Source organism: Triticum aestivum, chromosome 2B (assembly GCF_018294505.1).
Source record: "Triticum aestivum cultivar Chinese Spring chromosome 2B, IWGSC CS RefSeq v2.1, whole genome shotgun sequence".
NCBI lineage: Eukaryota > Viridiplantae > Streptophyta > Magnoliopsida > Poales > Poaceae > Triticum > Triticum aestivum.
The window spans coordinates 739,674,677-739,689,128 of NC_057798.1; the positions used below are offsets into that span (position 1 = coordinate 739,674,677).

Here is a 14,452-nt window from a genome sequence, read left to right on the forward strand (position 1 = left end):
ATCTATTGATCAACGAGCTAGTCAACTAGAGGCTTACTAGGGACATGTTGGTGTTTGTTATTCACACATGTATTACGATTTCCGGATAACACAATTATAGCATGAATAAAGACAATTATCATGAACAAAGAAATATAATAATAATGCTTTTATTATTGCCTCTAGGGCATATTTCCAACAGTCTCCCACTTGCACTAGAGTCAATAATCTAGTTACATTGTGATGAATCGAACACCCATGGAATTCTGGTGTTGATCATGTTTTGCTCTTGGGAGAGGTTTAGTCAACGGATCTGCTACATTCAGGTCCGTATGTACTTTACAAATCTCTATGTCTCCATCTTGAACATTTTCACGGATGGAGTTGAAGCGATGCTTGATGTGCCTTGTCTTCTTGTGAAACCTGGGCTCCTTGGCAAGTGCAATAGCTCCAGTGTTGTCACAGAAGAGCTTGATCGGCCCCGACGCATTGGGTATGACTCCTAGGTCGGTGATGAACTCCTTCACCCATATTGCTTCATGTGCTGCCTCCGAGGCTGCCATGTACTCCGCTTCACATGTAGATCCCGCCACGATGCTCTGCTTGCAACTGCACCAGCTTACTGCCCCACCATTCAAAATATACACGTATCTGGTTTGTGACTTAGAGTCATCCAGATCTGTGTCGAAGCTAGCGTCGACGTAACCTTTTACGACGAGCTCTTCGTCACCTCCATAAACGAGAAACATTTCCTTAGTCCTTTTCAGGTACTTCAGGATATTCTTGACCGCTGTCCAGTGTTCCTTGCCGGGATTACTTTGGTACCTTCCTACCAAACTTACGGCAAGGTTTACATCAGGTCTGGTACACAGCATGGCATACATAATAGAACCTATGGCTGAGGCATAGGGGATGACACTCATCTCTTCTATCTCTGCTGCCGTGGTCGGACATTGAGCTGAGCTCAATTTCACACCTTGCAAAACAGGCAAGAACCCTTTCTTGGACTGATCCATTTTGAACTTCTTCAAAATCTTATCAAGATATGTGCTTTGTGAAAGACCTATGAGGCGTCTTGATCTATCTCTATAGATTTTGATGCCTAATATATAAGCAGCTTCTCCAAGGTCCTTCATTGAAAAACTTTTATTCAAGTAGGCCTTGATGCTGTCCAAGAGTTCTATATCATTTCCCATCAAAAGTATGTCATCTACATATAATATGAGAAATGCTACAGAGCTCCCACTCACTTTCTTGTAAACGCAGGCTTCTCCATAAGTCTGTGTAAACCCAAACGCTTTGATCATCTCATCAAAGCGAATGTTCCAACTCCAAGATGCTTGCACCAGCCCATAAATCGAGCGTTGGAGCTTGCACACTTTGTCAGCATTCTTAGGATTGACAAAACCTTCCGGCTGCATCATATACAATTCTTCCTTAAGGAAACCATTAAGGAATGCCGTTTTGACGTCCATTTGCCAAATTTCATAATCATAAAATGCGGCAATTGCTAACATGATTCGGACGGACTTCAGCTTCGCTACCGGTGAGAAAGTCTCATCGTAGTCAACCCCTTGAACTTGTCGATAACCCTTAGCGACAAGCCGAGCTTTATAGATGGTCACATTACCATCCGCGTCTGTCTTCTTCTTAAAGATCCATTTATTTTCTATGGCTCGCCGTTCTACGGGCAAGTCAGTCAAAGTCCATACTTCGTTTTCATACATGGATCCTATCTCGGATTTCATGGCTTCTAGCCATTTGTCGGAATCTGGTCCCGCCATCGCTTCTTCATAGTTCGAAGGTTCACCGTTTCTAACAACATGATTTCCAAGACAGGGTTGCCGTACCACTCTGGTGCGGAACGTGTCCTTGTGGACCTTCGAATTTCAGTAGGAGCTTGATCAGAAGTATCTTGATCATTATCATTAACTTCCTCTCTAGTCGGTGCAGGCACCTCAGGAACATTTTCTTGAGTTGCGCCATTTTCCGGTTCAAGAGGTAATACTTCATCAAGTTCTACTTTCCTCCCACTTACTTCTTTCGAGAGAAACTCTTTCTCCAGAAAGGACCCATTCTTGGCAACAAAGATCTTGCCTTCGGATCTGTGGTAGAAGGTGTACCCAACAGTTTTTTTTGGGTATCCTATGAAGACGCATTTTTCCGATTTGGGTTCGAGCTTTTCAGGTTGAAGTTTCTTGACATAAGCATCGCATCCCCAAACTTTTAGAAACGACAGCTTAGGTTTCTTCCCAAACCATAATTCATACGGTGTCGTCTTAACGGATTTCGATGGAGCCCTATTTAAAGTGAATGCGGCAGTCTCTAAAGCATAGCCCCAGAAGGAAAGCGGTAAATCGGTAAGAGACATCATAGATCGCACCATATCTAACAGAGTGCGATTACGACGTTCGGACACACCATTACGCTGAGGTGTTCCAGGCGGCGTGAGTTGTGAAACTATTCCACATTTTCTTAAGTGTGCCCCAAACTCGTGACTCAAGTATTCTCCTCCACGATCTGATCGTAGAAACTTGATTTTCCTGTCACGTTGATTTTCAACCTCACTCTGAAATTCCTTGAACTTTTCAAAGGTTTCAGACTTGTGTTTCATTAAGTAGATATACCCATACCTACTTAAATCATCAGTGAGGGTGAGAACATAACGATAGCCACCGCGAGCCTCAACACTCATTGGACCGCACACATCAGTATGTATGATTTCCAATAAGTTGGTTGCTCGCTCCATTGTTCCTGAGAACGGAGTCTTGGTCATTTTACCCATAAGGCATGGTTCGCATGTGTCAAATGATTCATAATCAAGAGACTCTAAAAGTCCATCAGCATGGAGCTTCTTCATGCGTTTGACACCTATGTGACCAAGGCGGCAGTGCCACAGGTATGTGGGACTATCATTATTAACCTTACTTCTTTTGGTACTCACATTATGAATATGTGTAGCATCACGTTCGAGATTCATAAGGAATAAACCATTCACCATAGGAGCATGACCATAAAACATATCTCTCATAAAAATGGAACAACCATTATTCTCAGATTTAAAAGAGTAGCCATCTCGAATTAAACGAGATCCCGATACAATGTTCATGCTCAAAGCTGGCACTAAATAACAATTATTAAGGTTTAAAACTAATCCCGAAGGGAGATGCAGAGGTAGCGTGCCGACGGCGATCACATTGACCTTGGAACCATTCCCGACGCGCATCGTCACCTCGTCCTTTGCCAGTTTCCGCTTATTCCGCAGCCCCTGCTTTGAGTTACAAATGTGAGCAACTGCACCGGTATCAAATACCCAGGAGCTACTACGGGCACTAGTAAGGTACACATGTATATCACATATACCTTTTGTTTTGCCGGCCTTCTTATCCGCTAAGTACTTAGGGCAGTTCCGCTTCCAGTGACCGCTTCCCTTGCAATAAAAGCACTCAGTCTCGGGCTTGGGTCCATTCTTTGGCTTCTTCCCAGCAGCTTGCTTGCCGGGCGCGGCAACCTCCTTGCCGTCCTTCTTGAAGTTCTTTTTACCCTTGCCTTTCTTGAACTTAGTGGTTTTATTGACCATCAACACTTGATGTTCCTTTCTGACTTCTACCTCTGCTGATTTCAGCATAGCAAATACTTCAGGAATGGTCTTTTCCATCCCCTGCATATTGAAGTTCATCACAAAGCTCTTGTAGCTTGGTGGAAGCGACTGGAGGATTCTGTCAATGACCGCATCATCCGGGAGATTAACTCCCAGCTGAGTCAAGCGGTTATGCAACCCAGACATAGTGAGTATGTGCTCACTGACAGAACTGTTTTCCTCCATCTTACAGCTAAAGAATTTGTCGGAGACTTCATATCTCTCGACCCGGGCATGAGCTTGGAAAACCATTTCAGCTCTTCGAACATCTCATATGCTCCATGTCTCTCAAAACGCTTTTGGAGCCCCGGCTCTAGGCTGTAAAGCATGCCGCACTGAACGAGGGAGTAGTCATCGAAACGTGCCTGCCAAGTGTTCATAACGTCTTGTTCCGCAGGGAGAACGGGTGCGTCACCAAGCGGTGCTTGTAGGACATAATCTTTCTTGGCAGCTATGAGGATGATCCTCAGGTTCCGGACCCAGTCCGTATAGTTGCTGCCATCGTCTTTCAGCTTAGTTTTCTCTAGGAACGCGTTGAAGTTGAGGACTACGTTGGCCATTTGATCTACAAGACATATTGCAAAGATTTTAGACTAAGTTCATGATAATTAAGTTCAACTAATCAAATTATTAGTGAACTCCACTTAGATTAGACATCCCTCTGGTCATCTAAGTATTACATGATCCGAGTTAAACTAGACCGTGTCCGATCATCACGTGAGACGGACTAGTCAACATCGGTGAACATCTTCATGTTGATCGTATCTTCTATACGACTCATGCTCGACCTTTCGGTCTTCTGTGTTCCGAGGCCATGTCTGTACATGCTAGGCTCGTCAAGTCAACCTAAGTGTTTGCATGTGTAAATCTGTCTTACACCCGTTGTATGTGAACGTCTGAATAAAACACCCGATCATCACGTGATGTTTTGAAACAGCGAACTGTCGCAACGGTGCACAGTTAGGGGGAACACTTCTTGAAATTAGTATGAGGGATCACCTTATTTACTACCGTCGTTCTAAGTAAACAAGATGCAAAACATGATAAACATCACATGCAATCAAATAATAAACGTGACATGATATGGCCAATATCACACAGCTCCTTTGATCTCCATCTTGGGGCTCCATGATCATCTTGTCACCGGCTTGACACCATGATCTCCATCATCATGATCTCCATCATCATGTCTCCATGAAGTTGCTCGCCAACCATTACTTCTACTACTATGGCTAACGCGTTTAGCAATAAAGTAAAGTAATTTACATGGCGTTTCTTGATGACACGCAGGTCATATAAAAGAATAAAGACAACTCCTATGGCTCCTGCCGGTTGTCATACTCATCGACATGCAAGGCGTGAATCCTATTACAATAGCATGAACATCTCATACATCACATATAGATCATTCATCATTCATCACAACTTTGGCCATATCATATCACAAACCACTTGCTGCAAAAACAAGTTAGACGTCCTCTAATTGTTGTTGCATGTTTTACGTGGCTGAATTAGGGTTCTAGCAAGAACGTTTTCTTACCTACGTTAAAGCCACAACGTGATTTGTCAACTTCTATTTACCCTTCATAAGGACCCTGTTCATCGATTCCGCTCCAACTAAAGTAGGAGAGACAGACACCCGCCAGCCACCTTATGCAACTAGTGCATGTTAGTCGGTGGAACCGGTCTCACGTAAGCGTACGTGTAAGGTTGGTCCGGGCCGCTTCATCCCACAATACCGCTGAAGCAAGAAAGGACTAGTAACGGCAAGAAAGTTGACAAATCTACGCCCACAACAAATTGTGTTCTACTCGCGCAAGAAGAACTACGCATAGACCTAGCTCATGATGCCACTGTTGGGGAACGTTGCAGAAAACAAAAATTTTCCTACTCGTTTCACCAAGATCATCTAGGAGTTCATCTAGCAACGAGTCATAGGATGCATCTACATACCTTGTAGATCGCGAGCGGAAGCGTTCAAAGAACGGGGATGATGTAGTCGAACACGACGTGATTCGAATCACCGGAGATCCTAGCACCGAACGGACGGCACCTCCGCGTTCAACACACGTACGGAACAGCCACATCTCCTCCTTCTTGATCCAGCAAGGGAGGGAGGAGAGGTTGAGGGAGATGGCACCAGCAGCAGCACGACGGCGTGGTGTTGATGGAGCTGCAGTACTCCGGCAGAGCTTCGCTAAGCGCTATGGAGTTGGAGGAGGTGTTGGGGAGGGAGAAGGAGGCAACCTAAGGCCAAGGACTCAAGGTATGAGGTCCCTCCTCTCCCCCACTATATATAGGGGTGCCAAGGGGGGGTGGTGCGCAGCCTAGGAGATCCAATCTCCTATGGCCGGCGGCCAAGGGGAGGTTTCCCTCCCCCCCAAGGCACCTAGGAGGTGCCTTCCACTAGTAGGACTCCTCCCCTTTGGAAACCCTAGGCGCATGGGCCTAGTGGGGCTGGTGCCCTTGGCCCAAGCAGGCCAAGGCGCACCCCCTACAGCCCATGTGGCCCCCGGGGATGGGTGGCCCCACCCGGTGGGCCCCCGGGACCCCTCCGGTGGTCCCGGTACAATACCGATAACCCCGAAACTTGTCCCGATGCCCGAAACAGGACTTCCCATATATAAATCTTTACCTCCGGACCATTCCGGAACTCCTCGTGACGTCCGGGATCTCATCCGGGACTCCGAACAACATTCGGGTTACTGCATATACACATCCCTACAACCCTAGCGTAACTGAACCTTAAGTGTGTAGACCCTACGGGTTCGGGAGACATGTAGACATGACCGAGATCGCTCTCCGGTCAATAACCAACAGCGGGATCTGGATACCCATGTTGGCTCCCACATGCTCCACGATGATCTCATCGGATGAACCACGATGTCGAGGATTTAATCAACCCCGTATGCAATTCCCTTTGTCAATCGATATGTTACTTGCCCGAGATTCGATCGTCGGTATCCCAATACCTTGTTCAATCTTGTTACCGGCAAGTCACTTTACTCGTACCGTAATGCATGATCCCGTGACCAAACACTTGGTCACTTTGAGCTCATTATGATGATGCATTACTGAGTGGGCCCAGTGATATCTCTCCGTCATACGGAGTGACAAATCCCAGTCTCGATCCATATAAAACAATAGATACTTTCGGAGATACCTGTAGTGCACCTTTATAATCACCCAGTTACGTTGTGACGTTTGATACACCCAAAGCACTCCTACGGTATCCAGGAGTTATACGATCTCATGGTCGAAGGAAGAGATACTTTGACATTGCAAAAACTCTAGCAAACGAACTATACGATCTTGTGCTATGTTTAGGATTGGGTCTTGTCCATCACATCATTATCCTAATGATGTGATCCCGTTATCAATGACATCCAATGTCCATAGCCAGGAAACCATGACTATCTATTGATCAACGAGCTAGTCAACTAGAGGCTTACTAGGGACATGTTGGTGTCTGTTATTCACACATGTATTACGATTTCCGGATAACACAATTATAGCATGAATAAAGACAATTATCATGAACAAAGAAATATAATAATAATGCTTTTATTATTGCCTCTAGGGCATATTTCCAACACCCCCATGGTTGGATCCCTCTCCACCCCGTCCAGATCAAGCCAGGTCGGATCCGTCGATTGGACGGGCATGCCCTCCCTTCCAATGCAGCTCTGTTGGCGCCCTAGTGCAGCTCGGCTACCACCCCCCTTGTAGCTCAATGGCGTGCGGTTTCAGATGCCACCCCCGTGGATCCACCTCCTCCTGCTGCAACAGGCCACCGCCTCCTATGGTCGCCGTCGCCGCGCGCCACTTTCTTCCACCGGCCTCATAGGCCGTGCCTCCCACGCCCCTTCCGCCCATATTCAATCGGGAGCGTGGGGTTCAGGTTTGTCATCATCTTGTGGTCGCCGTCGCCGTGCAGTTCGCTGTGCGAATCCTGTCCAGGTTTGTTGTTGTTTATAAATATTTTCTAATGTTTTTCAGGATGCAGTCTAGCCCAATTCAGTTGGGTGCTAAAAAACTGCAGCTCAGAAATCTATTTTTGCATCCAGGATTTGCCGTTGGAGATTGTCTAAATCCTGGTGGTGTTGTTCCTTTCGGCTGGTGGTGGTGCTACTGCGAGCTGGAGTGGAGCTCTACCCGTCATACATACCATCCACCGGGCCGCCCCCGTGCAGTGCAGTTGATGGGGACGCCGGAGTCCCCCCGGCGCGGCGCTGTACTCCGCTCTAGGTTGTCCTGGGCGAGGGGGCTCTCTGAAGTTCGGTGGCGCTCGTGGTGCAGCTCGATGGCGGTGCAGCACATGGACAGCGCCGCCGTGCAGTTCGCGCGACCGAGTGCGTGAAGTGCGTTCGGTGAGTACATATGGTTCGGCGGGGGCGTCGTTTGCATTCTTGCTGTGTCGATTCACATTGGCCAAAGATGCAGCCGACGACTTCACGCATGCAGTGCGGGTTCTCTGGTTCTGCAGTTGGGTGGTACCCCTCTGGACAACTCCTTTCAACCTGGCTAGGAGCAGCGCCATGTGGTTTATGTTGTTCTCTTGCGCAAGCTGGCTAGCAGCAGACGATGACGACATCGGCCAAAGAATATTTTGTCCAGTGATGATGTTTTTCGTTGTGTATGTTGGAGAGGTTCGCTCCTCCGTGCATGTCCTTTTTCTTATGTCGTTCGCTTATTTCACAAGTGCAGTTTTACTATTCGCTTTCATGCCGACCAGATTACTGGATTTTTGCAAAAAAGATGAGAGAACATCAAAAGACACGTGTATATATAGTATTGATTTTTTCCTGTTCATTGTGAAGACGCTTATTGTTCACATTGTAAAAAACCCAAAGAAGGCGGTTCATTCCATTTGGGATGAAGCTCGGTTGTGAGGGCGTGCGGCTCGGCCAGCTCGTTCGTGCAGTTTGCTTGATGCACCTGTGGTGTTGTGTGTACAAAAACAGTAAAAAATGCATCGACGCTTGCAGTGCACTTCATCGTTGTGTGAAGTTTCCTGCGTTGCCATTTGCCATTTCAGTGCAGTTGTCTGTCTTTTTAGAAGTAAAACGTGAGTGTGGTCGTGTACAAATCATGTACCCGACTTACATGTTTGATGTAGTGTCGTTTTTACTCTGTAGAAGTGTGTTTTTCTATCTCAAAGAAGCTCACTCGCTCAGTCCCCGCGGTCCACTCGCCCGGTCTACGCACATAAAAGAAATGAGTTTGGAAAAAACTCACGTGGTTCAATTTCGGTAGTGTTGCAACCCATTTACCGTGGTCTCGAGGTTCACTTTTCATAGTATCGCGGTTCACCAACGCTTGACATGAAGTGCACTCCACCTTGTTTGGGAAAATTTACATCCCACAAAAAAAATCATGCAGTGCACTTGTCCATCTGATGAAGTGCAGTTTTTTAGTCTAAAGACGTGCGGTTTTCTGTCTAATGCAATACATACGGCGGTTTTGATGTTGCGAAAAAACAGAGTGTCCGTATTTCATTAAAATCAAAATTACTTCTAAACCGTAAGAAATTGGAGAGAGTGTTCTAAATGAAAAAGTTGTGCCTCATTGATATCTTTCAAATGGCGTATAATTTGAATCTTTTTGACCAACCGTTCGTAAAAAATTTACGAAAAAACTGCCGCTGCCTCTCGAAGTCAGCCGCACGATTTTCAAAATTAACTAAAAACCGTAAGGAATCTCAATACCGTTTCAACATATGAAAGTTGCTCCTTGTTCGTAGCTTTCCAACGGCGTATCATACGTCTCGTTTCAACAAACGGTTAGAAAACTGGAGCAAAAACAGTACCGAAAATTTTAAAAAAAATGAAAAACAGAGTTCCGCGATTTAGTAAAATTGAAACTGCTCTTAAACCGTAACGAATTAGAAAACATAATAGATATGAAAAAGATGCGCCTTGACAATATATTTTCAACGGCGTATCATTTGCTTTATTCCGACAAACGGTTTAGAAACAATCACGAAAATACGTTCGCTGTCACTCGTCATCCGCCGCGCCATTTTTAAAACTGCTCTTAAACCGCGAGGAATCTCAAAAAGTGTTCAACATAGCGAAGTTGCGCCTAATCCATAGCTTTTCAACGGTATATTATACGCCTCGTTCCGATAAACAATCAAAAAATTAGAGCGAAAACAGTACCGAAAAAACACTGCGTGCAGTTTTTTCCGATGCGAAGTTCAATAGTCTATATTGCAGTGCTCGTCATCAAGAAGATACAGTGCACTTGCGTTCAGCGTGCAGTGCGGAAGTGATGTGCAGAATAGTTATTCTGCTAATATTAGCAGAATAGTATATATATATATATATATAGTACATGATGTCTATATCCACAGGCAAAAACAACCAGAAAGCAGAAGATACTGTCATGCTTTTCCTCAGTGCAATGGATGTGCCCACTCGTTTACCCAAGCTAGTCTTTCCACTTGCTTTCTTATATTAGCGGCATCAACCCCACCACCCAACCACTTGCTTCCGATATGATCTCTTTCACCTGCCCACCAAGTAGCACACAGATTTAAGGTAGCCGGGATTCTCGAAACAGAACAAAGCAGAAGCATAGAGGGCGGAGCTACCCATAGCACTGATTAATATTAGATCTCATGGGGAACATACACCAGGCCGGCGTCAAGAAAGATGACCATGGCGGCGGTGACAACCAGCAGCTACAGGTGGTCTCCGTTCTCGAGCTCCAGGCCGGCGTTGTGGAAGACCAGCCGCAGCCGCCTCTTGGCGGATGGCATGCCGTCGAGGCAACCTCCATGGTACGTGCGTCGTAGCCCAGTGCGTATACCTGTGCTCCGGCCACGGCAAGCCAGCTTTTTTTGCGTGTGAAGTTTATCGCTGTTGCACCTATTTCTATTCCTAGTCAAACTTCTTTTGGATGAAACAACACTTTCATTATCTGCATTGAAGATGACAATACAAGAAATTTGTTGATTTGTAACGCTGAGATTATGTCCGTTTTGTGATGAAATTCAGGTTGTCAAAAGTTGAGTATCATTTAGACTATATTATGCTTCTGAAAATTTTGAGGTGGCTAGGGTCGATTTTCGAAGAACTTTGGGTTTAGGATCTTTCATCGAATTTCACACAAGAATACCTTTGCCAGTTCCCCTCTTAATTGTATGATTTTCCTACACTCAACATGAGTTTTGGATTCACCAAAAACCTGCTAAAAGTTCGAGGTAGGCAACTTGAAAAGTTGTAGGTAGGGGCCGGCCACCACTCATATTCCACTTCAAGTCGATATGACTGAAACCCTTTTTTTAGGGGAGTAGGACTAAAGCCTGAAAGATAAAACATTTAGTCCACTCAATGGTTGTGTCATAAATCACCAAACCCAACTAGGTGTATTTAAGAGATGCACTTTCGTAACCATTTTCCAAAATCTAGCTTCTCTCCCAACAAATTTATCCTCAAATCACCTTGAAAATTGAAATAGTATCGTGTCGGGGCAGTGGGATACGTACTGTGAGCACATCCTGACAGTTGAAAAAAAAATATAGGCCTCAGTTATGTATGGTTGCATGCACCATTCTGTTGCAGAGGCCGGAGGTAATCCTCCTTTTCTAGAAAAATATGTCTCAGATTGCGTGCACAAGAAGCGGGTAATTCTAAAAGAAACATCTCGGATGGAGTGCTTCTCCCATGTGATTGTTTCATACCAACTATTGGGGAAGTTTCTAAAGTGTATGTTGGGGCGCAACCACTAGGATATATCATACATCTTGCCGGAATCTCTCATCCAAGACAACATAATTTCCAACAGCTCAAAGTGTCTCGGATGCAGTGTCTCGTAAGGGGTGACATGTGCCAGTGATATGAATTAATTTGGAGATTTCTATACAATATGGAATCTCCATTTCTTTTTTTCTTTAATCTGATCCGCTATAACTCGGTCTCACTGGATGGCTGGCTATTTTTTTTCTCTCTGATCAGCATGGAAATTATTAGGGAGTATGTAATTAGTATAGTATTTTTTCCAATAATTTTTATGATTGATCTGTGTCTAATTTGTGCATGCTTGCAGTTGGAAAATTGCAAGACAAACAGTACTGCTACAGATGGAGGCACCAGCAGCAGGATAGATATCCTCGGGCCTGCAACAGAACAGAATATCCCTAAACCAAGTGATCCTCTTCATCCATGCCCGCCACCACAGTCGCTGCCGGAGGGTGTGCAGTCCGTGCTCAACACATCACGGGTCAGATACGATAATCCATCATTCACAGACCTGATTAAGTTTAGTTTGTTACCGCCAACATGTAGTAAAGTGATCTTAATTTGTTACATGCACGGATAAACACGCGCATAGGTTAATCGAAAGTGCATTGGAGACGGTGATGGCTTCACTGCTTATGAGGAGAAGTATATGCAAATTAACTCAACCTAGCCAGATTTAGTTTCCTGTCCCTGCCTCACTTATATGACCTAGATTTAATTTCCTCTCCCTGTCTCGCTGGAAAACTAGGTACTTCAATATGTGCATGCAAAATATTTGTTGATAAGAGTAAACAATATTTTTTTAGTGAATTGGTTGTCACTAAAACTAATCAAATCACAGTGCTTAATCGTGTTGCATATGTGAATATACTATGTATCTAGTGAATTTGTGAAAACATCTAAATCTGACTGAACTGAGCAAAAGTTGGATTTAAATTCAAATTCAATTGTGTTAACCAAAACACGGGCTGTCATGATATATTTTTGTCTCGTCTTATAACCTGTAATGGCATGGCAACATGTCTCATTCATTATTTCTGTGAGCAGGATTGCAGGTGATACAAACATCCGAGATCCACCGAAATACAAAATTAGAATGAAGTATGTATACTGTTAATTCTTTACATGGATGGTATTGTTTTTAAAGTTCAATGTACCTGACTAGCTAGCCTTGTAAATGATAACATCTAGCATATTGTATAGAGCTAGTCCTATTTCCATTGTCCACATGGTCATTTTGAGTACTCATTGGAGCCCAAATGGACATTGTATGCAAAATTTGTAGCCATTCACCTAAACTGTGGGTTGGCTTTCTTTCTGCCGCTCCCAACAAACACATCATAGGCAGGCAACACTTGCAACTTGTCACTATTGACATGTCATCACTGACACACTGATTCATATTGGAAGCATCCCAATCTATGATAGTGTCTCATCCTTGAGGGGATTTGTTAAGTAAAGTAGTGATCTAAACGGTCTTATATTTCTTTACAGAGGGAGTACATGTTTGTACTAGTGACGATTGTGTCTATTGAATTGGTAGTGTGTTTGGTAGATTGTCAAATTTCATATGTAGACATGTACTTGGGAGTTTCAATTTTAGTAGATAAAATATATATTTTAATTATGTAAATGCATTCTTCTTTTCAAATGCCAAAACATATATTTAATAAAAAATAAATTCATAGTACTATTTCTACAATTATATGGCAGTTTTAGTGTCACTAGTAGAAAACGGGCCTTTAGTCCCGATTTCAGAGGGTCTTTAGTCCCGGTTCTGCAACCGGGACAAAACGATCGGGACTAATGCCCATTACTTTTAGTCCCGGTTGGTTTACAAACCGGGGCTAAAGGAGCTCCACGTGGCGGCTGTTTGGAGCGGGGCTAGAGGACCTTTAGTCCCGGTTGGTATTACCAACCCGGACTAAAGGAATTTTTTTGAAAAAAATTGATTTTTTTCGTTTTTTTTTTAATTTTCAAATTTCTGAATTATTTATAATCTCTAATCACCCTTTATCATTGCTCAATTGTGGAGCACTCATTCCAAATCGTCTAACTTCCCGGCCCATCACCCATCCTCTCACTACTCCAACCTAAGCACACTTAACTTCCGAGTTCTATTCCCCCTAGTTTCCAAGTCTGCACTTGTTGGTTTCCTAACAATAATAACCTGTCAATCCTTTTAACCCTTAGGTCTTGATGTCACATGATTTAATTTTTTGAATTCCAAACATATTAAAATAAAATAAGTAATAATAATATTGAACTTCAATGAAAATAAAATAAGTAATAATATTATTTTATTCATTTTTTGCCATTTATTCATTTAATATGCCACAATTAATATCTTTAAATCCGTAAATCGAAATTCGACAAATAATATATCCATTATTATCAGAAAAAATATGAGGAATCCAAATATGTCATCCTTAATTTTTTAAATTATTTCTCATATGTTGGAATCAGTTGCTTCTTAGTGATGTGAACCAAATGAGAACTAATGAGCTTCCTATGTTTGGCTAAGCACGAGTGCCTGATCTAGATTCATTGATAAAATGGTTATAATTTGTTGATCTGGTACTAAATAAGGTATAAAATGGTGAATCCCTGAATCACTATATACAATGTATGTCCAGTTGCAGCAACTGCTGTTACTTGATTTTAGAAGTTGAACTTGAGCATGAAGTCACACATTTCACCATTTGAGTTTGAAACTATTATTCTAAAAAACAATAATTATTTAGTAACACTAATATTTATTGAATAAGTAGTTTGACCAACGTTTCACCAAAAATCCAAAAAAACATAATTTAGGCATAACTTTTTTTCCTTTCAGAATTTGAGGATTCTAAAATTTTGCAAAATGGCCTATGACCGTCGAAATCGGAACCGGCTTCTCATGCTGAACATTTTGATATATTATACGTTTTTTCGACATCGTATGCAAAAGTTATAGCCACTTTACTTTTTCATGACACTTTTTTTTGCAAAACATATCCAAATTTATGTTTTTTAGTTTTCCTAACTAGTAGATGTAGTAACATAACTACATCACGAAGGATTTTAATTTTTGATTTTTTTTCTTATT

General features: G+C 43.2%; 1 protein-coding gene and 1 long non-coding RNA gene across 3 annotated transcripts in view; both read left to right on the forward strand.

Moving 5' to 3' along the window:
• Positions 1-7,220: 7,220 nt before the first annotated feature.
• On the forward strand, positions 7,221-8,344 carry LOC123042380 (uncharacterized). The gene is made up of 2 exons (XR_006418769.1): positions 7,221-7,579; positions 7,687-8,344. It is a non-coding gene; the product is annotated as an uncharacterized lncRNA (long non-coding RNA).
• A 1,733-nt stretch (positions 8,345-10,077) lies between these two features.
• LOC123047065 (uncharacterized) overlaps positions 10,078-14,452 on the forward strand; it is a 9,099-nt gene continuing 4,724 nt past the window's right edge. The window contains exons 1-4 of one of the 2 annotated variants that reach the window (XM_044470560.1): positions 10,078-10,403; positions 11,672-11,845; positions 11,957-12,009; positions 12,412-12,465. In XM_044470560.1, coding sequence (XP_044326495.1) covers positions 10,242-10,403; positions 11,672-11,845; positions 11,957-12,009; positions 12,412-12,465 — 443 coding nt within the window. In that variant the 5' untranslated portion in view covers positions 10,078-10,241. The remainder of the gene's footprint in view (positions 10,404-11,671; positions 11,846-11,956; positions 12,010-12,411; positions 12,466-14,452) is intronic. The other variant, XM_044470561.1, reaches the window with a different exon arrangement.